At 45.8% G+C, this 27,969-nt stretch overlaps 4 protein-coding genes across 21 annotated transcripts in view; 2 read left to right on the top strand and 2 right to left on the bottom strand.

Annotated features, from left to right (window-relative positions):
• The window catches only part of SARNP (SAP domain containing ribonucleoprotein), a 48,178-nt gene extending 35,907 nt beyond the window's left edge, over positions 1-12,271 (bottom strand). For 2 of the 11 annotated variants that reach the window (XR_009691137.1, XM_061132794.1), the window contains exons 1-5: positions 12,145-12,220; positions 10,390-10,442; positions 3,856-3,999; positions 2,216-2,262; positions 1,925-1,992 (exon numbers count right to left, since the gene is read on the bottom strand). Coding sequence is in view for 10 of the 11 variants with exons in the window: in XM_061132794.1 (XP_060988777.1) it covers positions 1,925-1,992; positions 2,216-2,262; positions 3,856-3,999; positions 10,390-10,396 (266 nt within the window). In the remaining variant the exon portion in view is untranslated. Of the gene's footprint in view, positions 1-1,924; positions 1,993-2,215; positions 2,263-3,855; positions 4,000-10,389; positions 10,443-12,144 lie in introns of those variants that run through there. The other 9 variants (XM_061132706.1, XM_061132714.1, XM_061132734.1 and 6 more) reach the window with 7 other exon arrangements.
• A 179-nt stretch (positions 12,272-12,450) lies between these two features.
• ORMDL2 (ORMDL sphingolipid biosynthesis regulator 2) lies at positions 12,451-15,184 on the top strand. 2 transcript variants are annotated; one of them, XM_061132809.1, is made up of 4 exons: positions 12,451-12,592; positions 13,656-13,830; positions 13,978-14,129; positions 14,713-15,184. In XM_061132809.1, exons 2-4 carry the CDS (start codon positions 13,657-13,659, stop codon positions 14,846-14,848), a joined length of 462 nt encoding a protein of 153 aa, XP_060988792.1. In that variant the 5' UTR covers positions 12,451-12,592; position 13,656; the 3' UTR covers positions 14,849-15,184. The 2 variants fall into 2 exon arrangements, with proteins under 2 accessions (XP_060988792.1, XP_060988802.1); XM_061132819.1 differs by having other exon boundaries at positions 12,512-12,592; positions 13,550-13,830.
• A 98-nt stretch (positions 15,185-15,282) lies between these two features.
• Positions 15,283-22,565, bottom strand: DNAJC14 (DnaJ heat shock protein family (Hsp40) member C14). The gene is made up of 7 exons (XM_061132633.1): positions 21,859-22,565; positions 19,951-21,416; positions 17,604-17,710; positions 17,294-17,401; positions 16,783-16,943; positions 16,598-16,700; positions 15,283-16,386 (listed from the first exon to the last, which is right to left on the bottom strand). The coding sequence occupies exons 2-7, from the start codon at positions 21,358-21,360 to the stop codon at positions 16,176-16,178; spliced, it is 2,100 nt and encodes a 699-aa protein (XP_060988616.1). The 5' UTR covers positions 21,361-21,416; positions 21,859-22,565; the 3' UTR covers positions 15,283-16,175.
• A 349-nt stretch (positions 22,566-22,914) lies between these two features.
• On the top strand, positions 22,915-27,604 carry LOC133048841 (transmembrane protein 198-like). 7 transcript variants are annotated; one of them, XM_061132653.1, is made up of 5 exons: positions 22,915-23,046; positions 24,402-24,661; positions 25,197-25,778; positions 26,207-26,367; positions 26,489-27,604. In XM_061132653.1, exons 2-5 carry the CDS (start codon positions 24,487-24,489, stop codon positions 26,639-26,641), a joined length of 1,071 nt encoding a protein of 356 aa, XP_060988636.1. In that variant the 5' UTR covers positions 22,915-23,046; positions 24,402-24,486; the 3' UTR covers positions 26,642-27,604. The 7 variants fall into 7 exon arrangements, with proteins under 7 accessions (XP_060988636.1, XP_060988662.1, XP_060988655.1 ...); XM_061132679.1 differs by lacking the exon at positions 22,915-23,046 and adding an exon at positions 23,236-23,438 and having other exon boundaries at positions 25,233-25,778; positions 26,210-26,367; XM_061132672.1 differs by lacking the exon at positions 22,915-23,046 and adding an exon at positions 23,236-23,438 and having other exon boundaries at positions 25,233-25,778.
• Positions 27,605-27,969: the final 365 nt, after the last annotated feature.

Below are 27,969 nucleotides of genomic sequence, written 5' to 3'. Positions count from 1 at the left end.
TCCTATATTATCGTGGCTAATAATGAGACTCAACTCATGTATGTCTCAACCAGACTCTTTGGAACCATCAGTATGATGGTTGACCTTCAGTATGGACCTTAGTTCTGACTAGAATTTAAGCCTCTGTATCAGCGCAGTATAATTTCTATTGCCCTTATCCCACCTCTCTTTTTCTATTTTAATCATAAAATAAACATAGTTAAATACTGAAAGAAAAAAAAAAAAAAAAAGAATGGAGTGCTATTAGCTGCCAGAAAGAATAAAATTCTAAGTTGTTAACAACTAAATCTACATGACAGATTCACAGGGGTCTATATAGTATTCCCTTAACTTTTTTATAAGCTTGTAATATTGTATAACAACAAATTAAAAAAATAAATACCTACCATTTACTAGGATAATTATCCTCATTTCATACAGCTGATATAAGGATTAGATGAGAATATATGTAAAACACTTAGAACCTTGTCTACTATATAACTAATTTTTTTTTTTGGCCTTGCCAGACAGCATGTAAGAACTTAAGCTCCCCAACCAGAGATCAAACCCATGCCCCCTGCAGTGGAAGCATGGAGTCTTAACCACTGGAATGCCACAGAAGTCTTTACATCTAATATTTAAATAAGGACATATGATGATATAGAAAGATCTCCATACGTGAGAAAAACATCAGGAAACCAACAATATGCATTGTGCACGTACATATACATATACACACACCATATAAAATATTCCAAAAGAATATACTGAAAACCTCTGGGAAGTCAGGTGGAGGTACAAAGGTATTTAATTTTCTTTCTTTTCTCTTTTTTGGGGGAACAGGGGGGCTGCACCACATGACATGTGGAATCTTAGTTCCCCAACCAGGGACTGACCCTTTGCCCCTACACTGAAAGCTCAGAGTCTTAACCACTGGACCACCAGGGAAGTCTCCTTTATTTTCAATTTATATACACTTCTAGGTACTGTTTATGACTTTTTACAAGTACACATATTGCCTTTTATAATTGAACAGACTAACACAGCTATGAGGAGCAAAAATGTTAGAAAGGACTCAGCTGCTCTTAATGCGCTGGTGCATAAGAGGGCCAGACACTTGTGGGGATCCCAAGTAAAAGATGTTATGAACAATCTTGTGCAATAATTTAAATAAAGCAAGATCTACTTTTCATTGATGCTGTGGCCTGCCTTCCTCCACTGTGAACCAGAGAAGAGAGAACAGTGCTACTTGAGACATAACCTCTGCCCCACACACTTCTCCCTTACAGAAGTCCGCATATGCAGAAAATCCGCATGATTCTCTACACAGAAAGAGAATCATCTATCATGGTGATACAACAAGGCTAAGAGATATAAACTTTTTACGAACTGAAGTCTCCTGGTCCTAATTATCTATTACATAACCCAAAGACAACTTACTTTCCATCAGTGGGACAATGTAGTTGAAATGAACTAGACTTTTCTAAAAATGTACAATCTAATAAGAAAAGCCAACAGGAATGTTTTAAGATGTAAACAGAGTGAAACACTAAAAAATTCAGAACCATCTGCACTGTATTCATTATTAAAAAGGGATAGTTGGGACATCCCTGGTGACACAGTGGCTAAGAATCTGCCTGCCAATGCAGGAGACAAGGGTTCGATCCCTGGTCTGGGAAGAGGTCACACGCAGCCAAGGGACTGAGACCTGTGCCACAGCCACAGAAGCCCAGACACCCTGGGGCTGCAGAGCGCAGCTCGGAGTCCTCACGCTGCGGCTGCTGAAGCCCTGCCCCCAGAGCCGGTGCTCCACAGCGAGACAAGCCACTGCAACAGGGGACCCAGCACTGCGAGAGCAGTGTCCCCTCGCCACAACTAGGAAGGTCTGCACAGTCACAGATAAAGTAATTAAATTAATATAAATAAATAAAAAAGGGATAGTTACACATCCACAGTTTTTTCAGGAGGTTCTTCCTCTTTGACAGGCAGTTCTAAGGGCTTTGGTTCTTCTTCCTAAAAACAAATGAAACAAGATGGTTAAAACAAATCAAGAGTAAATACCTGTCAAGAGAAAAACATGAGAACTCCACAATGAACCAGGCTCTTAGAACCTTCATTCCCCCTTTATCGCCCCTGACGAGTCAGCATTTGAGCCCTCTGATGATGAGTGCTCAGCAGTGTGACCAAGGCACGGGCACACTGCCGGGCCAGGGACTGACCTCACTCTCCAACTCACCTCTGTTTCATCTCCCAGTACATCTTCTTCATTTGCCTCCTCTTCAGCTAAAGAATATTAAAATATTCAGGTCAAGCCCTGCTACAAAACCATCTTGATCACTGTACTTAGGCTAAAATTATAAGCTTTTTGCTTTTCCAAAACAAAATTCAATATGCTTATAAAATTTGCTCCACATGGAGAAGATAAAACTATATACTCTACCTAACATCAATATGAGGTTGAACTCCAGTTGGACTGAAGAACTAAACAAGATGAGGTCAAACTACAACATTAACAAAAAGCAATGTGGAAGAATTTAGTGAAGAATTTCTTAAAAAAAAAAAAAAAAAAAACACCCAGAAGCAAAAGCACTATGCAGAAAACTGACTTTTCAAAACTAGGAAAAGACACCACAGAAAAAAAAAAATTATGAAGATATTTGTGTATAAAAACCAACATGGGAATAGTCACTAAAATACAGAAGAAAATGCCTGCAAACTAACAAGCAACAAATGAGAATCCCAACAGAAAAATGGGCAAAGGAGAAACCCAAAGAACTGTAAGCAAAAGAAATGTTTAAACTTTTTAATAATTGGAAGAATGCAAATTGAAACCACCAACAGATTAGGAAAAATGAGGCCAAAGTGAACCCTCATGTGCTGATGATGAGGTTTATACAGCAACTCAGAGAAACAGTTTGGTAGTATTTAGTCATATTAAGCAAACATTTATGAATAGCTATTTATTAGCAACCCATCCCTGAGTATATACCCCCAAAAGGCTCTCACACAAGGATATAAGGAAATATGAAAGTAGTAGTTCAGGAGGCAATACAGGAGTCAGTCACCGAATGAACTAAAGAAAATGTGGTGAATTCTATAAATTATAGAATACAATGCAGGAATTAGAATCAACAGACTAGATGACTACACAGTCACAGTTCACACAAATACATCTTTAAAAAAAAGTGTGAGTACTTAAGAGAAAAAAGTGTGCAATAAAAGTTATGGCCTCATTGCCAACTACATAAAATTACTATAGATCAAACAACACTACATGGTTTACAACCGTAAAGACAAAAAATATGTATCAAACACATTAGAACTGTTGACTAAGCGAACTTGGATTAAAGAAAAGGGAATAAAAAAATTAAAATTAGAGAAGGATGATAGTATGCTTAAATGAAGTATTTTTATTTGTTTTAAAGTGAAATTACAGAATGTCAGAGCTAGAAGGGACCAGAGATTACCTAAGTTTATGGATTTCAAGGGTAGAGACACTGGTCTCACTTCACAAACCAGAACAAACGTTTACTCAGCCATGAAAACAGTGGCTGTCCAAAGTTACCTAGTAAATTTCTGGCACAGGAGCAATTCGACTTTGAATCATCCAATTCTCAGTCTAATGATACTTGCTTTACCATACTTCCTTTAAAATAATTAGCTGACACAAAATTACAATGTTTTTTAAGGGGGAAAGGGGTATTTCATTATAAATACAGTTATCAACTGTTTTAGATAATAAGAGTTTTCTTGATAGAGTTAATTAAAATCTTACATCATCAACAACCTAAAGGAAGAAGAGAAATCTTCTGTATGGCAGAGCCTAAAAATTAATCCCCTCATTCACATCACTCTTTGGCTCCACAGAGAACTCACCATGCTCTTCAAGATATGCCTGGAGCCTGTTGATGAGATCTTGTTTTATTCCCTTGGTCTCCAAACCACGAGCAAGACACTCCTGCTTTAGTTCAGCAAGCTGAGAAAAAAGAATAAAGCTTTTCCTTAATTTACAGATTGAACCTGGTGGGGGAAAAAAAAAAGTAGCTCTTACAAGAAAGAAAAAGAAAAGAAAGTTCACCCCATAACTACTGCTCTTGATCCCACCAAGCTTTTAGGTCCACAAGATGATTCACTTTCCCTCAACAATACTCAATATGCAAAAGGACTTTTCTAACAGACAGTGAAGAATAACCCTGCTTTAATAAAATTCTTATCTATTCATACATCTATTTATTATATAAATCTTTAGCTGTTTCTGAGCAGAGGGTGTCTTTTTTTCCCAATTACTGTACCAGTTCATACAAGGAAAGAACGAATCTTTAGGTAGAATATATAATTATCTAAAAGCAGATTCTCCTTACTATTATCCCAGATCCTTTACTGCAATCTACCATATACATGCATACAAGTCTGATCACCACAGGATTAGGTAGATATGTTAGCTAGCTTAATGTCAACAATGAATCACTTAAAGGACCTTTGCCAAAATGGAATAAAATATGTAATGGCATGCCACAGAGTTCTGCTGAAGATTTTTAAATAAGTAATTTGACTAAAGATCTAACAGGCATGCTTACAACTTTGCAGACACCAGGAGGAGGAAGAATTGGTAAATTACTGACAGAACTAAAGGTGGGGGGGTGGCAGGGGGTGTTGCTAGCTCTTCAGGGAAAATAATGATCCAAAATGAAGACTCAATTTAGAATAAGGTATACCTATAAAGTACTACACTTATATTCAAAACTTTATTAAATTTATTATATTCAAAACATCATTAAAAAAAAAAAAAACCACAGATGAACAAGATCTGGCCCAACAGTAACTCAAAGGCTAATAAGACCTCAGTCAGGGTTTTAGAAAGATTACAAGTGCAAAAAGGGTTAACGGTATAGTTTGCTACCAAAGTAATTCTAGGTTAAGGGTAACTTAAAAAATATAATAAAAATATAATCTATATTAAATAATGTAATAGCCTTACTGGGCTCTTTATTCTCACTTTAAGGCACATAATGACACGCTGATCCAAGGAGAACAACTAAGAAAAAGGAAGGTTTTAAAAATCTTACATGCAGATCAATGCACAAAGAGATATTTGTCCTGGAAAAAGACTTTACTAGTTTTGAAGTACAGATCTAACACCAACCAGTAGAAGTTAGAAAGCAGATTCCTATAGAAGAAAGAATGTTATAACTAAGGGAATATGCTGGTCATCTCTAAAAGGCTTTCAACCAAGGAAGCATTTGGAAATGGAAAGGGGAGCTTTTTTTCTGATTGGGTATTCAGTGAGTAGGACAGGTAGGCAGGGAGGGATACAACATGGAAAACTGTTCTACTCAAGACAACAGCCCCCTCTACTGAGCAACATGGTAGGCAATCACCCATTAAAGGCATGGAGCATAACAAAGCATCACAAGGCGTCTGAAGTCAGACTACACTGGGTTCAGGTTCCAGCTTCACCACCTACATCTGTGTGGCCTAGGTGAGTAACCTCTCTGCCTCAGCTTCCCATGAAGCGGGGATAAGGTGACGGCGCCTGCAGCACAGGCTTGTTACGGAGATTAAACCAGTAAATATTTGCAAAGCATTCACAGCAGTGCTTAGCAGCTAGTAAGTGTTAGAAACTGGGTGAAGAGTTAGAGAAGATTAGACAGAATCACTGTTTCTCTGATTTCCGAATTTCACAGATCAATATATTTTTAAGTAGGTAGAGAAATAAAAAAAAGAAAAAAAAAAATAGGTAGAGATAGGGCTGCCAACTTTTTATAGCATTCCAGGTTGTGGACCAATTCTTCTGTAAACAAACAAATCAATTACGAGAAAATCAATCATACACCTGGATTTAGCGGTGATGTCAAACTGCTATAAAAGTTTCTAAAAGCTTACTTTTTAAAAAACTTATCCCATCATTAACCAGTAACAGTTCATGGATGAGAGCACTGACCTACAAATAATACAGTGAATAGGATTAATCTAGAATCTAGACTCTAAGTGATCTCTAAGGGCCATTTCTTAAGAATCTAGATCTTTCCCATGGTGGTACTTTATTTTTTTTCAGTTACTGTGTATATATTTAGAGGGTATTGATTGTTTATAACACAATACAATTTCTTTACTTTCTGTAATGCCTAATCTTCCTTTTTTCCTCTTCTTTAAGTAACATTAAAACCATCTAGGGAAAAGGAATGTAAATACTCAGGCAATTCAAAATTCAACTTTCTAACAGAGCTGTTCCTCCCTTCTCCTTCCTTCCCCAAACTGTGTGTAGATAGAGACAGAAGTTTACAAAATCTTTCAGGTAACAGACAAAGATAGTCAGTGATAGATTCTCCATAGGATGCTGATCTAGTAGACCTGAAGCTGACAGACTGGTACAACTGGTTGTTTAGTATGGACAGCATCCACCACTGCCAACCACTGACTTTGCTATTGCTGTTGAAATCTCAGCCCCCCACTGGCTCTCATTCCCTAACCTCAGGTCTCTGGCTCACTCAGCAGTCTTCTCGGTACCTCCATGTCCCCTTCTCTAGTCAAATGAGAATGTTACATACATTTTTACACACTGTTGTATCACTTTATTATTTTATTAATTATTAGATTGTGGGTTCCCCTCCAAAAGGGAAATTGATGAGTGAAAACAGAATAGCTGAAAATAAAGTCATTTCACACACTTCACTTTGGCACAATTACATTAGTAGTAGAACAAAACCCTTTTAAAACCTCAAATATGGACCTATAATGTCGAATCTTATCCATTTTTATATGCATCTGACTTTAAAACATTTTAAAAGAATGTATTTAAAAAGCAAGATATATTGAGTCAATTGTACAGTATGTGAATTGTGCCTCAATAAGACTATTAAAAAAAAACAAGTTATAAAATACTGTATGTAAGATACTAACATTAATGTAAAAAATAACGTGCACACACGTAACAGTCATATAATGTTTATACACAAGATGTCTGGGCAAGAAACAGATATGTTAACACCAGCTGAATCTCAGAAGAAACCTGAAGACAGGTGCAGGAGGAAAACCTTTTATCATATACCCTTTTTACATCTTTAAAATTGTGAAGTTGAGTATGAATTACCTATTCAAAAACTAAATTTTCAGTCTCAATCCTAAAATCTTATTTTTCAGTATTAATAAGGCATTTTTCATGCTACCTATCCAACCAGCAGAGAAAGGACTGATCAACTGACTACACAATACATTTAACATTAATCCCCATTCATTGCCCTGTGATTTCTACTAATTTACTAATCTTGAATTTTGATTCAAATATTTTTCACCTCTTATCTCTCAACCTGGTTTATAAACCTTCAAGGACAGAAACATTTTATATAATTTATAACATTTCATATGATAGGAATTAAATTTCAAGTATTAATACATGCCAAACAAAAGGCTAAGGCTTTTGAACATCATTTCCTCATTTAATCCTCACAACATCTATGTGGTTGATTTTTTTATTATCTTTCATAAACTAAGAAAACAAAGCTTAAAGAAACTCAATAATTTGCTTAAAAAAAAAAAAAAGTCACCCAGCTAGAAAATAGTGATGCAATAGCCAGCTCAGATCTCTCTAACTTAAGCCCAATTTTAAGCATCAGTGTGGAGGACTGCTTTCATGGACACACTCTCTCTCTCTTACTATTTTCCTTTTACCTTTCCTCCTCACTCTTTGCTAGTTCTTCTTCCACCCAATCCTGTAAATACAGATATTCACTAAGATGACTTTGGCCTCCTTATCCTTCCACTTGTATCAAAGGCTTTGTCACTTCCCAGAAACCAATTATTGGCAAATCCTGTCAGCACCTCCTTCAAAACACAGAATCTAATCCCTTGTCTTTCTTTCATACAAACTATTGTAAACTCTTCAGCCCTTGAACCTCATTATAGTTTATTCCCAACAAGGTAGTCAGAGGGATCTTTTTGACAATTCATGTCAAGAACATGTCACTCCTCTATTCAAAAATCCTCCACTGGTTACCTATCTCAGTAAGGGTAAAGGCCAGAGTCCTAATGATCACCTGTAATACTCTACACAAGGTTCACACTTTCATTTACTTCAAGACTTTGCTTAAACATCATCTTCTCAAGGAGGCCTTCCCCTTAGTCACCCTATTTAAACTTATAATACCCTTCTCTTTTCACAGTTCCTCCTATTTCTATTTTTCTCTACAAATCTTATCACTATTTGACATACTATAAATTTCACTTTACTGCGCCTCCCTGTAGTAAAATATAAGCTCCAAAAATGTATATATATATATTTATATTTATATTTTAATAAGCCCCACACCTTTATTTTCAGCTCTTAGCTCCTGAGCAAAGACCCCCATTTACAAATGATTATGAGATATCTCCAGATGAATATCTCAAAGACATTTATCATTTATGCCCCAAACTGAACTTCATCTTCTCTCCTGCACAAAACTGGCTTCTTCTCCTCCTCCCAGCTTAGACTAAAGGTATCACTACTTGGAATCACCTTTCATTCCTCTCACATTTAACTGATCTAAAAATACTTAAAATTCTATATCCAAAATTTCTTTCAAATTCATTCCTACTTTTGAAGCCACTACCTTATTTCAAGTCTTAGTAAGTTTATTCACTTGACAAATAGTTAAAAGTACCCACTGTGTGTCAAGCATTATCTTAGATACAGGAAAATAATCATAAGCAAAACAAAGAGTTCTTGCCCACATGGAGCTTACAATCCAGTAGGGAAACAAGGCAAGCAATGATCACATACGTAATATTTAACTGATTCTAAAAAAAGTACAGGGTCCTATGAAAGCATTTAAAAAGTGGTCTGACTGTGTGTGTAGATGGATGGAACGCATCCTACCTAAGGGTTCATTGGATAAATGATGTTTGACTGATATCTGAAGGGAAACTAACAGTTAATTAAACAAAGGTATGGGGGTGGCAAGAGCAATGCAGCCAAAAGCATGTATAAAGGTTCTGAGTACTAAGGTAAGGAGACGCAGTCATGCACATCAATTCAGAACAGGACTTCTGGAGACAGACTGCCTGTATTTGAGCCACCACTTACTAGGTACATGACCTAGGGCAAGTTACCCAATCTCTTTGAGCTTCCATTTTTTCTCATTTTTTGTTTTCTTCAGGCTAAGTCACAAAGCATGTGGGATCTTAGTTCCCCAACCAGATATCGAACCTCAGCCCCCAGAAACGTAAGTATGGAATCTTAACCACTGGTCCACCAGGGAAGTCTCCATTTTTTCTCGTTTTCAATGGGGACAACACAGGCATTTACCTTATTGCCTTAGGATTATCATGAGAAATCAACTGATGTGTACAAACTGATCTGACCAGTGTCTGCCACATAGTAAATGTTGGCAATTAATGAAGAGCCATTCTGATAAGTGAAATAAAGTCACTAGCTAGAATTTGAGAAACTAAACTAGATACTGGCAGGGATTTAATTAAAAGGTTTTAAGCAGGGGAGTGACTACTGTAATAAAAATCTAACTGGTGAAATTTCTTCCTCTCCAGACCCCATCCTTCTTACTGCCAAAAGAACACAAACTGGGAAATTCCTAGCAGTCCAGTGTAGGACTCTGTGCTATCACTGCAGACTGCCTGGGGTTCCATCCCAGGCCTGGGAACTAGGATCCCACAAGCCACATGGCAAAGAAAAAAAAAAAAAACCTGATCACATCAGCTCCTCCTTTCAAATTTTCAAAGGTTCCCCACTTTCTGCCTGTATGACAAAAACCAAACACCTTACACAACTTAGAAGTCCTTTTCAGTATCACTCCAATACATCTCCAGTCACACAGTTCACCTACTTTCCTTTTCCAAACTATCTTCAACCACCAACACAAATGTACTTTATGCTTCACTATTACAAATGTCTCACTGTTTTCTTTATTCATCCTTCTAGTTCTCTCCTCTGTAGTCCCTCTTCTCACAACTGACTGGAAATCTGGTACTATAACAATTCAAGGCATTTTTCACGCACAATTCAGTCTCTTTCCAACCGTGTTGGAATGACTCCATTTCTACAAAATCTTCACAAATTTGCAGCTGATGTGGCTTTACATAATCAATTCAGATAGATAATTTTTCATTCCTACTTCAAACCTTGCTCTTTCCCTCTGAGACCCCACACTACAGCCCCAAATTCCTTTTATAAAAATGGAAAGCCTTTAAAAAAAAAAAAAAAAAAGAGAGATAAATAAACCCTAGGTCAACCCAAAAGGATCACTCCATGATCAACAGTGGAACCAAACATTAACTGTCATGGAAGTCAGAATTAAAGGCATGAGTTCTTAACCAGAGGTCCATGGACTCTTCAGGGCTCCAAGGTAATTTTATGAAGCCCCTCAAATCGCATGCAAAGTTATGTGTACATGCCTTTTTCTGGGGAGAGGTCCATACCTTTCATCAGAGTTTCAAAGATATCTGTGACCTCCAAAAGGTTAAGAAGTGCTCTAGAGAAAAAGCAAAGACAAGCAAATATGATTAAAAGAGTGAATCCTTTTTAGGCTATTAGGACTGCCTCATGCTCTCTAAGACTATAATAACCTGAAATCAGATCAGAGGACATTATCCAATCAAAACCAGATTTAATCTGGAACCGACATACAGATTTTTATGGAAGGTGGAATTCCATAAAGCAAAACAAAACCTATAAAGGCAAGTCACAAGGCTAGTGACTTACTCAAGGCGTTTCAAGGAAGAAAACATTAGCTCTTATATTCATATTTCCTTTTTATTCCATTAAAAAATTCCTTTTCTGTGTTTCTTTCATAACATACAAACAGTAGTACATAACATATAGTAGTACTAATTTACAAGTTAGTATACACATAATGGAAGTAGCTGCTCAATTTTTTACTTGTTATTCTCTTAGCAGACGACTGACACAATCACTCATTTCGGTACCACCAAGTTAACAGTAACTCCAGGTTAACACAAAATCCCCCTAGTACAGCTTAGATTCCAAGAGTAAGAAAACTATCAACTTTCAATGAAAGTCTAACTGGTGTCAACTAATGTGATTAAGAGGACCTCTCTCTCTTTACCCTTACTCTCTTTACACTTTGTTTTAAAAGCTCATCAAACTTTAAAGAACCAGTTTTCAGCGTGGGCCAATTCAACCTGGTTTGTCAAAGGTTTCCAGGACCTGAACAAAACATGACTGAAAAGTGATGGGAAAACTACTTGTGAAATCACAAATGGACAACTTGAGATACCCTCTTAATTTAACGCCCCCCCCCCAAAAAAAAACCCATTCTTTTCTTCCAAGAAAAAAATCTAAATACAAAAAGGCTCTCAAGATTCCCAAGACAGAACTTAAAACGTCTTCTGTGATTGAGTGTCACCCAGTGGTGAGACCAAGAGATGCAGGGTCTACCCGCGAAATGAAAGGGGACAGAGGTAACCCTAACCTTGGAAACGTTTTCCCAAAATATTACAGTTCTGAATGACTTGTCTCTGGGGTGGTGGGGCGCAGGGTGGGGGTAAGGCTGGTAGGCGGAGAACGGCGTTGAAAGAACTCGAAAACTTTTTAATCTGGGGTATCTGTGCCTTCACTACCTCTTAAAGTCTCCTAAAGCCCTGGCCTCTAAGGGGAGGCCTATCTTCGGAGGCCTCTCCTCAGGTTTCCAAATTTGCCCCAGGGGCGTCACTCCATCTAAAAAAGGGGAACGGAAGCATTTTCTGGATCAAGGCTGAGACCTAGATAGACAGAAATAAACGAAGCTGCCATCCTTTGCTACCGGGAATCTCCACTTTGGACAACAGACAGGAAAGCACAAACCCAGGGGAGAAAAGGGGGTCCCGGGCTCCGCACGGGGCCAAGAGGAGGGGACCACTGACGTAATGCAGCCTGACGAGAAACAAGAAGAGAGTAGAACAGGTTGAAGGCACTTCCACACCCAGGTAGAGAGGTGACGGACGACACCGCAGTGGAGGAAGGCGCCGAATAACAAGTAAGGATACAGTAAAACCGTGAGGAGAAACAGGAAATGAGGAAAGGCGTAGTGGGGGAAGAAGGGAGGCACAAAAGAACAGAACTATGGCGGGAGCCAGAAAATGGAGTAGAAGAACCTTCAAGGAAAAGGCGCCAACCCGCCAGGAAAGTTTAGTCTCCGGAAAAGTCCGACCCGGCCCTTCCCCGCCTCACGGTACCTTCAGCTTATGAAGCTCCACCGTCTCAGTCGCCATCTTGTTACCCCTCCACTCCGCCAGGCCCCCACCCGCTGCCTCCACCTCCAGGAGCTCCCGCCTCGGCGCCTACAGCCACGGCCGGCCAATCGTTGGAGCTCTTACTCCCGCCTCTTACTATCAGCTCTCTCCATTAGTCTATAGCTGGCACCGCCCTCACTCCGCCAAGCGGCTTTCCCCACCTCTCAAAAGGTGGGACCTGGAGAAGGGCGGGTTCGGCACCTTCCGAACGACGGAAATGGTGACCAATTGTGCGTCCCCGCGGCGGATCTCCAGCCAATGAGTGGTGGCGGCGCTGACCTTGCCCCACCAATAGGGAGAGCGCAGATGGGCGGGGAGGCTGCTTCCTGGAGACCGCAGGTGTAGAAGCAAGCGCCGCGCCCCGACTCGGACGGGCTTCCGAAGCTGGCAGGTAGGTTTACCGAGAGCCTGGGAAAGGGTGCTAAGGGAAAATGGTGGGAGGCGAACGAGCTGGGTGGGTGAAGCGGCGGCGAGCAACAGACCGAAAGAGGAGCGCTGAAGACAACCCTAAGGGAAGACGATGAAGGAGAGGGGGCTTGGAAGGAGCAAGGGGGCGAGTTCAAATCATTACTGGGGTTTAGGGAATTTTAGGTAGAGAGCAGGCCAGATCTGCGTCCTAACCCGGCGTCATCAACTTCAGGGCCAGCATGATTTTAAAAGGGCCAAGTTCACACGATTACAGCCGCCCTGAAGTCGGGACTAGAGCTCCACCTCTCGAGACGCTCACGTCCCCTCCTAGTTCAGTGCAAAAGCCCTGGGCACATTCTTGCAGCTGCCTGCTTACATGCCACGGAGATGAGAGGACGGGGGAGCCCCAGAGGAAAAGGTGGGGACTAGGATAGATTAAAGGCAGAAGGGGACGACAGAGGATGAGATGGCTGGATGGCATCGCCGACTCGATGGACATGAGTTTGTGCAGGATGCCAGGCTTCCCAGTCCATCACCAGGGAAGCCTGGCATCTTGCAGTTCATGGGGTCTCAAAGTCGGACACAACTGAGTGACTGAACTGACTGAGGATAGCTTAGAAAAGGTAGCTTTACCCCCTCATCCCTCCTTAGTGGTTCTTTGTTTCCCCATGACCCTCTTCTGTAATTTTGGGTGCACCTAATGTCTTCATGGTTCCTTATTAATTTCTTAAGGATAGTGAGATACTTCTGTTACCCTTGCTCCTTGAGATGTACCAAGCCTATGCTTACTCCTTCAAGTTACAGTTGAAGTGTAAGGATCAGAAGAAAGATTATCATGTCTCTAACATGTAGAGTGCGCTCGTCTTGCCTTCTAAATTTTTCCCCCAAGTCTTGAGTTTTTCCTTTGTGCATAATGGGTAAGTTCTTTCATTCCCAATAGAGTCCGGGGGATTTGGGCTACTCAGGAGACAACTTGGAGAAACAGACTCCAAGAAGGGTGGAGAGGAAATTAAGCTGGACTCCTGCCTGATCCCCCACTGTGGTAGGATGAATGTGGGGGTGGCACACAGCGAAGTAAACCCCAACACTCGAGTGATGAACAGCCGGGGCATCTGGCTGGCCTACGTCATCCTGGTAGGACTGCTGCATGTGGTTCTACTCAGCATCCCCTTCTTCAGCATTCCTGTTGTCTGGACACTGACCAACGTCATCCATAACTTGGTGAGCACTAAACCATGCCCCTTTACCCACCCCAGGCTTTTCCCAACCAAAAACAATTGCTTGGGATTTCTGTCTTCCTTTTGGGATCTCAGCTGAGGGACTACTTTATGCCTTGGTGCCTCACACTGTCCCCTTCCCTCCTCCCAGGTTATGTATGTCTTCCTACATACGGTGAAAGGGACACCCTTTGAGACCCCTGACCAAGGAAAGGCTCGGCTGCTGACACACTGGGAACAGATGGACTACGGGCTCCAGTTTACGTCTTCCCGAAAGTTCCTCAGCATCTCCCCCATTGTGCTGTGAGTCCAGGGGGAGAGGGGGGGATGCTTCAAGGGCCGGGTACAGAGGTCCACAGGGAACCTTTGAAAACAGTGGACTTCTACTCACCTAGACCTTGCGAAGATACATTAGCTCTCAATCTAGTAAGAACAGTAAAAAGTAGAAGACAGTAAGCAAGCACTACTTGCTGCCTCCTTGATGGTAGGAGAATGGAGAAGGGACTTAGAAAAGATAAAACAAGTTATTTTACACTTCCAAAGAAGTGAATAAAGGCAGAACTGATGTAAATCTGTGAGAAGTGGTAGCAAAAAGGATTCTAACAGTCACACAGGCTGAAACTGCTTCCGCTGTCATTTGCCACCTGTTATTAACAATTTTTTTTTTAAAAATAGCACAAACTAATTTATAAATCTCCAGTTAGAGGTGCTATCTGATTATCTCCCCAACCCCAAAGTAAATATTGTTAATATAGTTGAAATATTTTTAAATATCCTAGGACTGCATGCAGTAAAACTTATTTAAAATAGAAAAGAAAGTCGCTGGAAAGGCCTGAATATGGATAGGGAATGCCAAGTTCATTCAACCTATTTCTTCTCTCCCCAGATACCTCCTGGCCAGCTTCTACACCAAATATGATGCTGCTCACTTCCTCATCAACACAGCCTCACTGCTTAGCGTACTGCTGCCCAAGTTGCCCCAGTTTCATGGGGTTCGTCTGTTTGGCATCAACAAATACTGAGAGATGGGGCTGGGGATGTTGGGACAAAGGGCTGTAACATCCCTCCTTTCTCTGTACAGCCTGAGAACTATGCAACCTTTCCCAAACGCCCCCACTGGAAATGCAAACTTTCACAGATTTTCAGTGGAAAATGGGGTCCCCGGGGCCCTGCCCGGCTGGAGCAGGTTTCTTTGAATCAGGAAAGACAGGTGGGGTGCGGGGCAGAGCGCTCCTCCGCAGCAGGAAGCCATGCTTGGGCAGCTTTTAGGTTGATTAAGGTTTTCCCTATCATCCACTCCCACCACCTTCCAGCTCTGTTTTACTGTGTTTTCCTTATAATAAAGGTAATTTTTTTCATATATGGCTACAGTTTGGTCAGCAGGGAGGGTAGGGAGATGTCTTCATAAAGCTAGAGAAGAAAGATGCAACAATGACTGACTTACAGAACTACAAAATTTCTTTAAGGTATTTTTTTTATCCCCCTCCCTTGGTCCAGCAGGAGATGCCCTTCACTCTAACACTTACGAAGGAAAAGATTCTCCATTGAGAAAAAGGGGTCCAGCTATATGGGCAGAGAAGAGAGGGAAGATACAGGTTGCCAGTTACGAATTTATAGAAAGATAATCCCCTGGCTTTAAATAGATATGTACATACAAATATGAACAAACTTAAAAAAATACAAACCCTTGGATCATAAGGGGGCTGCTGGAAGCCCCTTTACCCTTCCCCCTCACCCAAGGGCAGAGGGCGTGAATCTTGCTTTTTAAAAATTATTAGTTTTGGCCATCCCTGCAGCAACAAGCATGAAGTTGGGTGATTACCCATAATGTGAGAGTTCCCACTCTCTGAACTCTTACGTATCTCCTATAATTAGGGTTACATGCTTTCCTGTTCTTTTAACTAGTATACTGGGGCAAAGGAGGGGGCTCCCTCCTGAAATGAGTGAAGAAATAAGACAGACTCGTTTAAAGGCGGGGCGGGGGGGAGGGGTGCTGTAAGGGGAGTGTCTGCTCTAAGAAGCAAAAGACAAGATAAAGGCATCCAGACCCCAGGGAAATACCCAGCTCCCACACTACGGGAGATACCGTCCAGCCCAGGTCCAGGCCCCAGGTTCTTTGTTCTAGACATCCCCTATTTCTTTGGTATTGTCAGAAGACAAGATTCAGTTCCTGGGTGCTGGTGGAGGAGGGAGAGTGGTTCCAGGGCTTCCTAAAAGTACTGAGTGAACAATTTGAGCTTAAAATTTTCCCTTTTTTAAATATTTAAAAATAAACAAATCAAATTCCATCTGGTGCTGTACACAGCCCTTTTGACTCCCTGACATTGATTGGAGGAAAGACGAGGGGTGTCAACGTTGGAAGGGCCTCCTCACTTTCTTCCGCCGCTTCGGTTTGGCTTCTCCCTTGGGTACTGTGCTGCTGGGCTTGGAGGCTGCAGTGGCCCCAGGGCCGGGCTGAGGAGCTGCAAAGAAGTTCCCGTTGGACATCTGGCCCCGGGGTACTTGAAAGATCCGGCTCAAGAAATCCTGAAGGTCAGCAGGAGGGGCATCTGGAGTAGCTCTGAGAGGAAAACAGAAGGCATGATGAGGCAAGAGATACTGGAGTCAAATGGTTATCTATTTCATCTATTTATACATATGTTAAAGACATACTGAGTCAGCTCCCAAACTTCTTAAATGGTGAGACACCTACATGTCCTAAACAGCATGTCATTGGAAACCATATTCAGAACTAGAACAGTGGATAGATTGTTGAGAGAAACACCACCTACCTCTGCCGCCCACTGGTGCCTGGCATCCGCGAACCAAATGAGATGTGATAAGGGACTCTGTGGGTATCTGGGGAGATTCCCACACGCTGGCATCCAGCCCACTCTGCAAGCATGAGAGACAATTAGCCAAAATATCACAGTTCTGAGCATATATGAGCCCGTACTTCCAGAGAACAGAAGTATACCTGTGATATCATACACTTTCCCATCCATCATTGCAAAGTAGGTGATTTTGAGGCCCAACATGCTTGACTCTGCCCAAAAGTCACCTTCCTCAGCAGGGTGCAGCCTATTACACTCAGCACAGTATCTGGCACTCTTAGGTTCCCGGTCCATTTCAAACCTCCTGAAATTCAACAAAAGGACAGTTCCTTAATAATATGTGAAGACTGCCTAGAGCATCACTACAGTCTAATCACCACTGATGTCACACTGTTAACCCACAAGTATGGTTACTGACAAACATCTAAAATTACCGCCACTCAGTTGTTATGTACGCATATGTACGCCCTGCCCTCAACCTATCTTAAAGCCAGAAATACTATCTTATCTTGCTGCTAATTCAGATCCTCACTCTCTTGACAATATGGCAAAAGTAGAAACTCAGGGTCTTTTTCCTTATCATCTGGATCCCACAGCTGCCAATGATACAGGAACGTTTTTGGTCACCCAGGCCCTGCCCCAGCTAAATCGTACCTGTGCTTTCCCTGGCACCGGCTGCACATCATTGTATTCATTGCTTCTTGCAGCTTGGACAGAAACTCGTTCACTGACCGGCTCAGTTCCTTTTCTGCCATTCGTTTCCTGAGAGAAAAAAGGCTATGTAAGTCAGGATATTGAGTGAGGGACAAAGGGAGACAGATCTATTGGCCTCTTGAGGCCCTTGGCCAGCTAGACAAGCCACCTCAGTTCTACCTCGGGAGAGCCTTCATCCATAAGTCCAGGGATCTCTGCTAATGAAGGTTATTCATTTACCCTACCTGATAATTTCCTAGCTCCAACTTACATCTCATATTCCTTCCGTCTTTCAGGGTTGCTGACAATGTCCCAAGCCGCCCGCAAAACCTTGAAGGCCTCCTCCGCCCGAGGATGGTGATTTTTGTCAGGATGAACCTACCAAAACAGAGTTCATTACATATCCATTCCAACCCTCTCCCCATCTTAAGTCAAAATAACCTCATATCAACAGGTTATTGTTGATAACCTCATATTCAACATCCTTTTGAAGAATCAATATAGCTTAATGGTTAATTGTTCTGGCTCTGCAGATAGATCTGGGTTTAAGTCCTGACTCTACTGCTCATTAACTTCATGACCTAGAGTATTTTATCTATCATGGACTGTTAGGAGTATTAAATGAGAATACACATGAAGCAGAATACAGAGAATCTGGCACTATGGTGATCCATCACTCTAGTGTGCCTGGAACTGTCCCAGTTTTAGCATTTAAATTTCATGTTTCAGGAAACCTTTCAATTTCAGGCAAGCAAGGATGGTTGATCACCCTGCCACACATACGAAACTCGTATCTTAACTCTGCTGTCAGTCACAGAGTTCCGACAGTCCTCAAGCTGTTTCTAACTAGGAATTCTCACACCTAGTCAAAACTTCCTCCAATGGCTTGCCTTTCTGTTCCATAACATGCCATGACCCTCAGGTTTTTTATCCACTTTTCAGCCTTTTCTCCAAGACAAATAATATTCTCACTTCCTACAGTTCCCTGATTTTTCCCATCCTCATTCACCAAAAACAGAGATAAAGCTAGTCTCTTGCAGAATGCTGTCATCTCTCTCATATCCCCAAGCTTACAGAATGTGAGTAATGGTCATGTTAGGGCCTAATAAGGGCAGTGAGAGGCTGTATAAAAGATTTCAGGGACTTGCCTGGTCGTCCAGTGGTTAAGACTGTGCTTCATTGCAATGCAAGGGGTGCAGGTTCAATCCCTGCTTCAATTTTAAGGAACTAAGATTCCACATGCCCCATGGCTTGGCCAAAAAGAGATCACATATACTCTGGCCCAGAACAAGGGGGTAACTTCAGGTTGTGGGACAGTTCTACTGAGATTCAGGGAACCTTACTTCAAGAAAGTAAGTTGAAAAGGAGAATTTTTGAATGACATTCCCCAAGAGACGAAATCTGCTAAAAGACCTGAAGGTGAGGAAAGACCTCTACCGTTAGTAACAATTTGAGTGTGAACACTGTTCCTCACTCTCAGAATAACCCAGGCCATCCAGTAAGGGGCATATATGTCCCACCAAACTAATTTAGTTATCTGTTAAGTTTCAGGTCTGGTATTTTATTGTACCTAGAATGGTTAATGGAAACTCTGGTTGCCCACTCCTCTTTCATGTCATGCAACCACTGAGGTAATTTGCACACTGGTATTTTACCAGTCAAGTTCCATTTACTCAAATAGTCCTCCAATGCAATTTACACACATTACTTATAGTCATGGAGTCCCCAGGTGGCCCTAGTCGTAAAGAATCCGCTTGTCAGCGCAAGAGATTTAGAAATGGAAGTTCAATCCCATGGAGAAGGACATGCAACCCACTCCAATACTCTTGCCTGGAGAATCCCACAGACAGAGGGGCTTGGCAGGCTACAGTGCCTAGGGTCGCAAAGAGTCAGACACGACTGAAGCGACTTAGCACGCAGAATGCACTTATATTCATAACAGTTTTACTTGTACAGAAATAGCAGTTAACAATCACATCTAAAAATAGCGACCAAATATCTACTTCTAAAAGCAATTTGATTGCATGCTCATATTAAACCATTTCCCTCAAGCATTTAAGTCACAGCCACCTATATCCTACCTAATCACCAACATTTTCATGTATGACATACATACGTACATGTCTCTCCAAGATTTATGTCCCATTCGCCTTCCCTTTCCCAGCCTGGGTTGTTGGTCTTGAAATAGCTTTTCTTCCACCTGGTCCTGGAATAATCACTCACATGTACTCTCTGAATCCTCCCACACTTGCCTCACTAGGAAGACAGTTGGATTTCCCCGTGTTCAGAAACCCCTCATTTGTTCAGGAGGAACTGATAAGCGTTCTGACTAGGCCTCTTCTCCAACCTACTAGGAGGGATTTCACCTGGATATTCCAGGGTGAGCGAGTCCAGCACTGTCTACTATACCAGGTTCATTTATTTTCACTGAGAAAAAGAATTTCATGATACAAAACTTTAAGGGAAAGGCAGATCCCCTTTACAACTCTTTCCTGAGAATTAAAGATAATTTTCATCTTCAAGTTAATTTTCTACTCTCTTCCTCTACTCACCTAAAAATTGAAATGGAAAATAAAATATGGGAACAAAGAACTGGAAGCAGAGGGAAGGGTACTCACCATCACTGCCAGCTGCCTATAGGCCTTCTTCAGTTCAACATCTGATGCTGTGGCTTCAACCCCCAACACGTGAAAAGGGTTTAGCTCATCCTCAGGAACCCCAGCCATGGTTAAGAGTCGAGCCACTTCCTCTTCAGGCTGGCAGTAACGACCACCAGCTACAGGTCCATTCCCCTGTCTATTGGTCCTCTGTTTGACCCAAGGTAACTCCAGCCAACCCCACTGAACTATTCTTACCAGCTGCTGCCAGGGCCTGCTCTCTCTCAGCAGAATCAGGCAACGCTGCCAGGTGGGAGAAGCCAGCCAAGAGAAGAGCCAGGTGGCTTTACCCCTCCAGCCTAACCGATCACTCAATCCTACCAGAAACCGCCAGCCCAACTGTAAACAGCCCAACAAAAGGGCCAGAGCCAGAAGGAGCAAAGCACCCACGAGCCTAAGAAAACGGGTGAACAGCCCTGCCCCATAGCAAAACCCCTGGCTCAGAAACTGAAACATCGTCTGGGCCCAGCCCCCCAGCCGCCCTGCCCACACTCCCACCCAGACACGAAAAAGGTCCAGATCACTGCCTTTCAGCTGCCTGCATGCATAGATGAGATGGCCACAAGTCTCCACGTACTCCCCCACTAATACTAGCAGTTCGATCAGCCACCAGAAGCCTGCCTGTCCAAGGTGACACAGTTCCTCTGCTCCCCACAATCCCAGTCCTCTGCGTTTATCTGCCTGACTCCGTTTCCGGCCCAGCCGATGTCGACCAGGGGATCTGGGATCTCTTCGTCCACCCTCCCGAGTGTCCTCCTTGGCTGGAACACGGTGCCGTTGTCTCCGGGGTGCAGGTTTCTTTTCACTGGGCACACGTGAAAGATCACTGGGAAACTTAAGAGGTTCCTCTTCATCATATTCCCCTTCCAACTCTTCATCTTCCCCCAAAGCTGGAGAGGTACAATGGTGGCAAAAGTTGCTAGAAGAGCAATCTCCTCCCTCAGAGTAAGGCCCTTCAGGGATTCCAGGGGTTCCCTGGCAGTTACAAGTAGATGGAATGGAAAGAAAACAAGAGTTCCCATCATCCTGGTATCCAGCCTCATTCTCTCTTGAGAGTTCCTGGTCCACTCCTGACTCTTCTGAAGATGCCTCACTCTGATCAGGGTCCTCTCCAGCCAGAGGGGGTCCTGGACCCCTTGGGGGTCCATGGCTTGGATCCGACCAGTGGGCTGGATTTGGGGGCTGTGTGTACTTAGGACTAGAGTGCTCTGTGAGGCAGCGGGTACCATTAGGAGTAGGCCGCGCTGAGTCCCTGAGTCCTGAGAATGAAAGTATGTCAGGGTCCACAGAGTGTCCTAAAGACCTGAGGGAGGCACCACCACTGTGGTGGGCTCCACACAACCCTCCTTCTCCGGGGTGCTTCTGGGCCATGACCCCGGGGCTTCCTGAGGGTGTCAGGTCACAGCCATCATGGGAACTTCCGATGCCTGTAACAGAGGTATCAAGTGGGGATGATCAAGGACAGGACCAACAAAAAGGTTAAATACTCTTCAACTGGGTATATATTGAATGCATCCACCTCCCTTGTTTTAAAATTTTGGGGGCATTCATCACCCCAGCAATAAAGCTAACACAATATTAACGGCAACGCTGCTCCCTCCCCCCACTCCTCCAAACTCCCCTATTATTTTTACCTTCCCCAGAAAGCTGTAACCCTGAAACAGGGGGAAACGGAGGCACCGCAAAGGGTGTGGTCCTGGGGTCACTCTTGGGAAAAAGGGAGACGACCGGAAAGGGGGCCGCAGGCTGCCAGAAAAGGGTGGGGGCGTGCGGCCCTTCAGGAACATCTGGGGGCGGAGCTTGAGACTGCCCCTGACAGAGTCAACCTGTTAACCCTCGGGCTGGGTAGAAGGGATCCAGGTAACGTACCGAAGAGCGGCGGTAACTCCTCCCCCTCGAGCAGCTGGGCCGAGGGCCAGGGGGAGCTACGAGAGCAGCTCCCCCGGCTCCGCCTCCCTCTCACGCTCTGCTTCCGCCTTCCGTCCCCGCCGCGGCCGCCGATTCGCGTCTACTTCCACTTCCGAGGTCACCAGGGAAGACACGGGAAGGAAAAGTAAAAGCGGTCGGCCGAGGTGCAAGCTAGTCCTGCAGGCTAAGTCGAACCAGAGGAGGTGGTCCTGGGGAAGCGCTGGCTCCGCCCTTTAAAGGGCCCTTTGCTGCCGCCCTCCGCGTGCTGAAGTGGAGTCCCCGAAGGTTGCTCCACCGGAAGCGAAGCAAGCGGGCCCTGCAGCAGTGCCTGCGGGCTGGGAGCAGATTCTCAGGGTTCCTCTGGCTGTGTTCTTGGGCTTTGCTGAGACCAGGAGATAGAGGAAAGCCACCTAGCCCAGTCTGTTTCCCTTGCAGACAAAACCAGGGAACGTAGAGGAACCACCGCACTGACCCCTTCCCTGCTGCCTGTAACGAGGACAGAGGCCCTTTGGTATCATGCGGGGGTGGAGCGGAGGAGAGGACAGAGGACGCCTCGGGCCTGCCCCCACCCTGGACCTCCTTCGCTGCCCCTTCTTTCCCAGCAACCCTCGGCCCAGCGCCTGACCCAGCTGGCGAACTGCCTTGTATAACTGTAGCTCCCACGGCCCGTATCCGCCCCTCTGGATGCAGCTCTCAGGCCCCGTCAAGAAGCGGGGCCGGAGGACTGGGAGAGTGGCTCCGCTGAGTTTAGGACCCGAGCGGAGTGCCAAAAAACACATCCCTTATCTGCGTGCTTCTTTGCATCTCGTTTGCATACCAAGAAGTTTGGTCGACGCTGACAAGCGCCCCCGCCCCCACGCAGACCCGGCTTGGGTACCCTCTCTGTCGGCCCCCTGCTCTGCAAACGCCTCTCCGTTAGTCCCCCTTCCAGACCCCCGTCTTGCTCCGCAAGTTTTTCTACCCATGAACCCCTCGCCGGCGCCCCAGACCAGTAAGAGCCCCTTCCCGGGGTCCCCGATCCGGACCACCAAGTTCTCCAGGAGACAATACTCCAATTCTCTGGGAAGTGGAAGAAACCAAGCCGGAGTAGGGGAGCGCTGGGACACCATAGGGGATTTGAAAGCTTCGAGTTGCTGAGTCAGCGCATAGGTATTCAGAGACCATTCCCCAAACCCCTTGCGGTTCCCCCAAAACCCCTCCCGGCTATGGCTGGGGGTCTTTGATCCCAGCCTAGAGCAGTAGGCAAACTGGGTCCCCCCCCACACACACACAGGGAAAAGATTTGGAGGGTCCCGCCCCGTGATGTCACCCCCACACACACACACCCTGTCCCCTTCCTCCACCCCCCAAGCTGGTTGCTTTTAGCTCACTGGGGCTTGGGCTGCTGTACGACTTGCAAGAGTTTAGGGAGCAGAGAACAGAGCGGCCCTAGGGGTGCCCGCGCCCGACAGCGCCCGGACGCCTCAGACTCTGGGCAGGGATGCAGCTGGGGGGCTAGGGAAGCACGTCTACCCCCTCCTTTCCTCAGCCCTGACAGGGTGGTGAGTAGTTAACACCCCCTCCCCAATCTCTCCTTGATTAGGGTCCCCAGACTTCCAAGGATCGAGGAGAGGAGCCCCAGGGACTCCCCAGGCCAAGTCCCCTCCCTGCTTGTTAAGACCTTGATATCCAAAAGAAGGCAGCTGAAAGGACGTGCCTGTGCCCACTCCACCCCATTCCTTTAGTGCCCCCAATGCCAGGCCCTCCTTGGTGTTCTCCTCTCAGGAACTGAGTTCAAATCCCACTGGAAATCCTGACACCCCAGGGAAAGGGAAAGGTAGAAAGAGTCCCACCAGTGTCCTGAGGGGAGGATGTGAGATGCCTGTGAGCACGGCGCCTGCTTAGTACATGAGGGATCGGTGGGAATTGGACTGTGGCTGGACGGACACCTTCCCCCAATAACCCCATCTCCACCTGAAGCCAAGGCTTCCCAACCCTGACAAAGTGTTGGTTACTGTCTCTACTTGATTCCTCTTCTGGTGTCTGATTTTTTTCCCTCTTCCCTCTCTGGGGTTGGAGCAGCTGTTGGAAGACCCCCACCATGACTCATTCTCTGCTCTTCCTTCTCCTCCCTCCTCTACTAACTCCACCCTTCCCCATCCAGTGGGATGATTTTGAGTCCCAGCTGTAGATGGGACAAGCTTTCCTTTCAACTGGGACAGGCTGCTGAGTCTTTAGCTCACAGCACCCTCTTCCACAGACGGAGGACTTCCTACTCCTCCCACCCCACCCCGAAAAGCCGGGGAGCCGAGACTCATTACCTTTTAAGATTTGAAGTTCCACTAAATGTCCTTGTTTTAGAGGGTGATAGACAGCTGGCCGCTCTCATCCGTGTCCTGTAGGTTTCTTCAGTTTCCCCAGCAGAACTAAGCTCCATCCTGAAATTGGCCTTTCTTTAAAAGAAAGGCATCCTGAGTTCATGAGTTCATGGGCACCTGAGTTCCTGCCCCCTTACCCCCTTGCAGGTTTCCCAGCCCCCTCAAGACATTCATGGATGGATGAGAGGAGCTGATACTGACCTTCCCCTCTGTGACCACCTTCTCTTCGGCCATGGAGGAAGCCTTGCTGCCCCTGGCCATGACCTCTGACCCCAGGCCCTTTAATCAACAACTCCCAGAGCCTCCAGACCTGAGATGTGTCTTGCAACCCCAGGACAGTCCTGACCTGGCACCCGCCCTGGTGTGTGCCCTTTGCTGCTGCTTTGGAATCATCTACTGCTGCTTCGGTGAGGGCGGGGCCAGGGTTCTGGGGGGCAGTTGCCCGAGACTGTCGCCCACAGGCACGACGCCAGCTTCCGCCTTTGCCCCTGAGCCATCTCCACCCCTCTGTCGGGGGATGCCTGGTTCAGTGTGGCCAATGCCGCTCTTGCCAGCTCTTCTTCTGTCCCCCACGCGCCCACCTTCAGCTCTGACCCCTGGCAACTATCGTTTTACCTCCCCTTGCCTCCCACTTCAAAATTCCATTCCCCAATAACCTGAATTAGCCTGTGCTGACTTCTTCCCGTCTACCATGCCTGAAAGGACGAAACGTTTTTTCTATACTTATTCCCCTCAATGCATCCCTCTTCCCTCCTGATTTGCCCTCCCATCCCCTCACAGTTCCTGAAAAGTCCCCCTTTCTGCCCTTGGCCGTGAGGTCCCTGGGGGTGCTGCTCCTGACTTCTGCTCCTCTGGTTAGCCATTCCTATCCCTGTCCAGCTCTGTCGACCCTCCCCCACCCACCACTTTCTGCCTCTCATTGCCTCCTGCCTCCCTTCCCAGGCTACCGCTGCTTCAAGGCAGTGATGTTTCTCTCAGGCCTGCTGTCAGGAGCCCTGGTGATCTTCCTGCTGTGCCATAAGGAGCGAGTGCTGGAGACACAGCTGAGCCTGGAGGTGAGCGCGGGCATCGCGCTCGGCATTGGACTCCTCTGCGGCCTGGTCACCATGCTGGTTCGCAGTGTCGGGCTCTTCCTGACTGGTCTCCTACTAGGCCTAACCCTGGGAGCCGGGGTCCTGCTGGGCACCGAGCCCATCTACCAGCCACCTTCAGCCTGGGTGCCAGCTGGGGGGCTGGTGGGGCTGGCACTGCTGGGAGCCCTGTTCACGCTTCGGTGGCCACGTCCGTTCACAGTTCTGGGCACAGCCCTGCTGGGTGCCGCGGTGCTGGTGGCCTGTGCTGACTACTTCCTAGAGGGGCTGGCGCTGGGCAGTCGGCTGGGCCAACGCTTGCAGGCACTTCCAGCCTTGCCTCCTCTCTGCTGGTATAGCTGGGTCTTGCTGGGGACCTGGCCAGCCCTGGGGGCCCTTGGGGCCCTGGCCCAGTGGAAGCTCATGGATGAGGAACATGGAGGCCACGCCAATGGTGAGTTACCGCCGTGGTATAGACAGCGGACAACCTGTGTCCCTGGTTCCCAGACTTAAAGAGGTGAAGGGGGAAAATACACTTGAGGGCAAAAGACAGAGGTGTCTAAGGTGTATGAGGCAGGCCACTGAAAAAAAGTTAGGGTTGGAGGAGTCAAAAGCCTGGGTAAGAATGAGAACAGAAATTGTCCGGAGGTTGGGGAGCAGACTGGGGACGGATGTGGAAGGATAGGAAGATCTCCGGGAAGTCAGGAGGGAAGAGCAGGAGGATTCCAAAGAAAAGTTTCTTTAGAATAACTGGGAGGGGGATGAGGTTTGAGAGAGATGTAACAGGGAAAGCGAATGGGTTTCTCTAGAGTATGAGTGTATTTGGGGGTGGGCTTCAGAGTCTAAAGAGGCCTCCCTGAGTCTGTATTGTCCCCTCCCAAGCAGTGGTCTTGAGTCACCAGCGAAGGCATCTCCAGCTCCTCCGGATCCGTCATCAGGAGGCCAAGTGGCACCGGACCTCCCCTGGGGCGGGGCTCTGTGAGGGCAGCTACCGGCGCCAGCTCCCTGCCAGCTCACGGAACCCTGCCGACAGTCTGGCTCCAGTGAGTGGAGGCGTGGGGGCTGCTCTGGGACTGGGGCAGCAGGCACAGGGGGATGGTCAGGGTGGGAGGGTGGGTTCTGATCCAGGCCCTTTATTATGCCCTATCTGCCCTGCCCCTCCAGAGTTATTTCCAGAGCCTTCGAGAGCGCCAGCTAGGACCAGGCACCCAGGCTCCCCACACTGTCCTGGACCTGGATTCTGACTGTGGTTCCACTGTCCCCCTCACTGCACCTTCTGATTCCTCCCACCCGGACCTGAGCCTAAACCTCCACTGATGCCCTCACCCTGGGAACAAGGGCCTGGAAACACTAGGTGGGCAGGGCCTGGGCCTGCAGAATCCACACACAGACTTCCCCACCTCTTGGACCTGGAGATGGAATCTGTGCTCCAAGCCAGACCAGCTCTGTAGAGATATGTTTCAGGGACAGATAGACAGGACTCTGGGTGGGGTAAGGAGAAGAATGGAAGTATAAGCACCTACCTCTGTCCAGTGATAGAGGTGCGCTGATCCCTAAAGTAACTGACTCCCTCATTCCCTTCAAAGCAAACCAAGGAGGGCCATTACCCAAATAGCCTTCTATATACCCACGTCAGTGTGCCTCTCAATGATCAAGTAAGGGGTATTGTTTTCATAGGACCTACCTATAGAAAATCAGGAAGGCTCCTAAAGCACGTGATAGCTTTTTGATGGGGAGAAGGGCACCAGTGGGGCTCCGGGATCCCTGATTCCCAGGCCCCTCATCAGGGAGCAGTTGAGTTCCTGGTTCGCCTTTCTCTCTGGACTTCCAGACTCAAGCCCCCTTCTCCTACCTCAGTTGGGGGTATCTGTCCTCCATGGTGCTTCCCTTTCCCTTCTCAATGTGGGGAGGACCACAGGGCACTGCCTGGCTCTGCACCCACGGTCCCTCAAAGCTGGCTTCTTGCTCCAAGCAGAGAGCATTGGCCCACGTGCCAGAATCTCGCCCTTTTGCCCAAAGGAGCCTGGTCTTCAGGGCTGTGTGGGAGACAAGTGCCTTCTCTGCCTCTCACTATAGGGGCCACTAATCTCCTTAACCAGAGCATCGTCCTAGCCGCTAACCCGTTCTAACTCTCCGCTCCCCTGATTCACCTGCCCAAAGTCTGTTCCCTGGTTCCTCAGACAGCATGAAGGAAGATATGTCCCTCCCCCGGCAGCAAGGTTACAATGGGAGGGAAGAGGAACATGGGAACATGTGAATAAAATGACATGGAACACTGAACCTCGGAGTCTAGCCTCTTCTGTTGCTCCTCTTTTCTCTCTTTGCACCCCAAAACAACGAGTTAGTCATACTGACGAGTCCTCTGTCCCTTAAAGATCTGATGAAGGTACGTTCATCAGGCCAGGCCCCTGTAGGAGCGGCACACACCAGAGGAAGAACCGTTCGGTCCTCTCTTACGAACACGGTACACGCACGCACAGTCGCTCAGTTGTGTCCAACTCTTTGTGACCCCAAGGACTGTAGTTCACCAGGCTCCTCTGTCCATGGGATTTCTCAGACAAGAATACTGGAGTGGGTTGCCATTTCCTCCTCCAGGGAATTGAAACTGTATCTCCTGCATTAGCAGGTAAATTCTTTACCACTGA

Source organism: Dama dama, chromosome 3, assembly GCF_033118175.1.
Source record: "Dama dama isolate Ldn47 chromosome 3, ASM3311817v1, whole genome shotgun sequence".
NCBI classification, from domain to species: Eukaryota; Metazoa; Chordata; class Mammalia; order Artiodactyla; family Cervidae; genus Dama; species Dama dama.
Note: the sequence above shows the minus strand (reverse complement) of the source record. Positions and strands in the feature narration are given on the sequence as shown.

Bases quoted from the DNA above. Each gene is read 5' to 3' on its own strand.
- ORMDL2 (XM_061132809.1), top strand. From the start codon at position 13,657: ATGAATGTGGGGGTGGCACACAGCGAAGTAAACCCCAACACTCGAGTG. The intron at 13,831-13,977 runs GTGAGCACTAAA...CCCTCCTCCCAG, and splicing joins CCAACGTCATCCATAACTTG to GTTATGTATGTCTTCCTACA. The intron at 14,130-14,712 runs GTGAGTCCAGGG...TTCTCTCCCCAG, and splicing joins AGCATCTCCCCCATTGTGCT to ATACCTCCTGGCCAGCTTCT.
- DNAJC14 (XM_061132633.1), bottom strand. From the start codon at position 21,360: ATGGCCCAGAAGCACCCCGGAGAAGGAGGGTTGTGTGGAGCCCACCAC. The intron at 17,402-17,603 runs GTAAGTTGGAGC...TTTTTCTCTCAG, and splicing joins AGACGGAAGGAATATGAGAT to GAAACGAATGGCAGAAAAGG. The intron at 16,387-16,597 runs GTAGGTGGTGTT...TTTTCCTCTCAG, and splicing joins GGCACCAGTGGGCGGCAGAG to AGCTACTCCAGATGCCCCTC.
- LOC133048841 (XM_061132653.1), top strand. From the start codon at position 24,487: ATGGAGGAAGCCTTGCTGCCCCTGGCCATGACCTCTGACCCCAGGCCC. The intron at 24,662-25,196 runs GTGAGGGCGGGG...CTCCCTTCCCAG, and splicing joins AATCATCTACTGCTGCTTCG to GCTACCGCTGCTTCAAGGCA. The intron at 25,779-26,206 runs GTGAGTTACCGC...TCCCCTCCCAAG, and splicing joins ACATGGAGGCCACGCCAATG to CAGTGGTCTTGAGTCACCAG.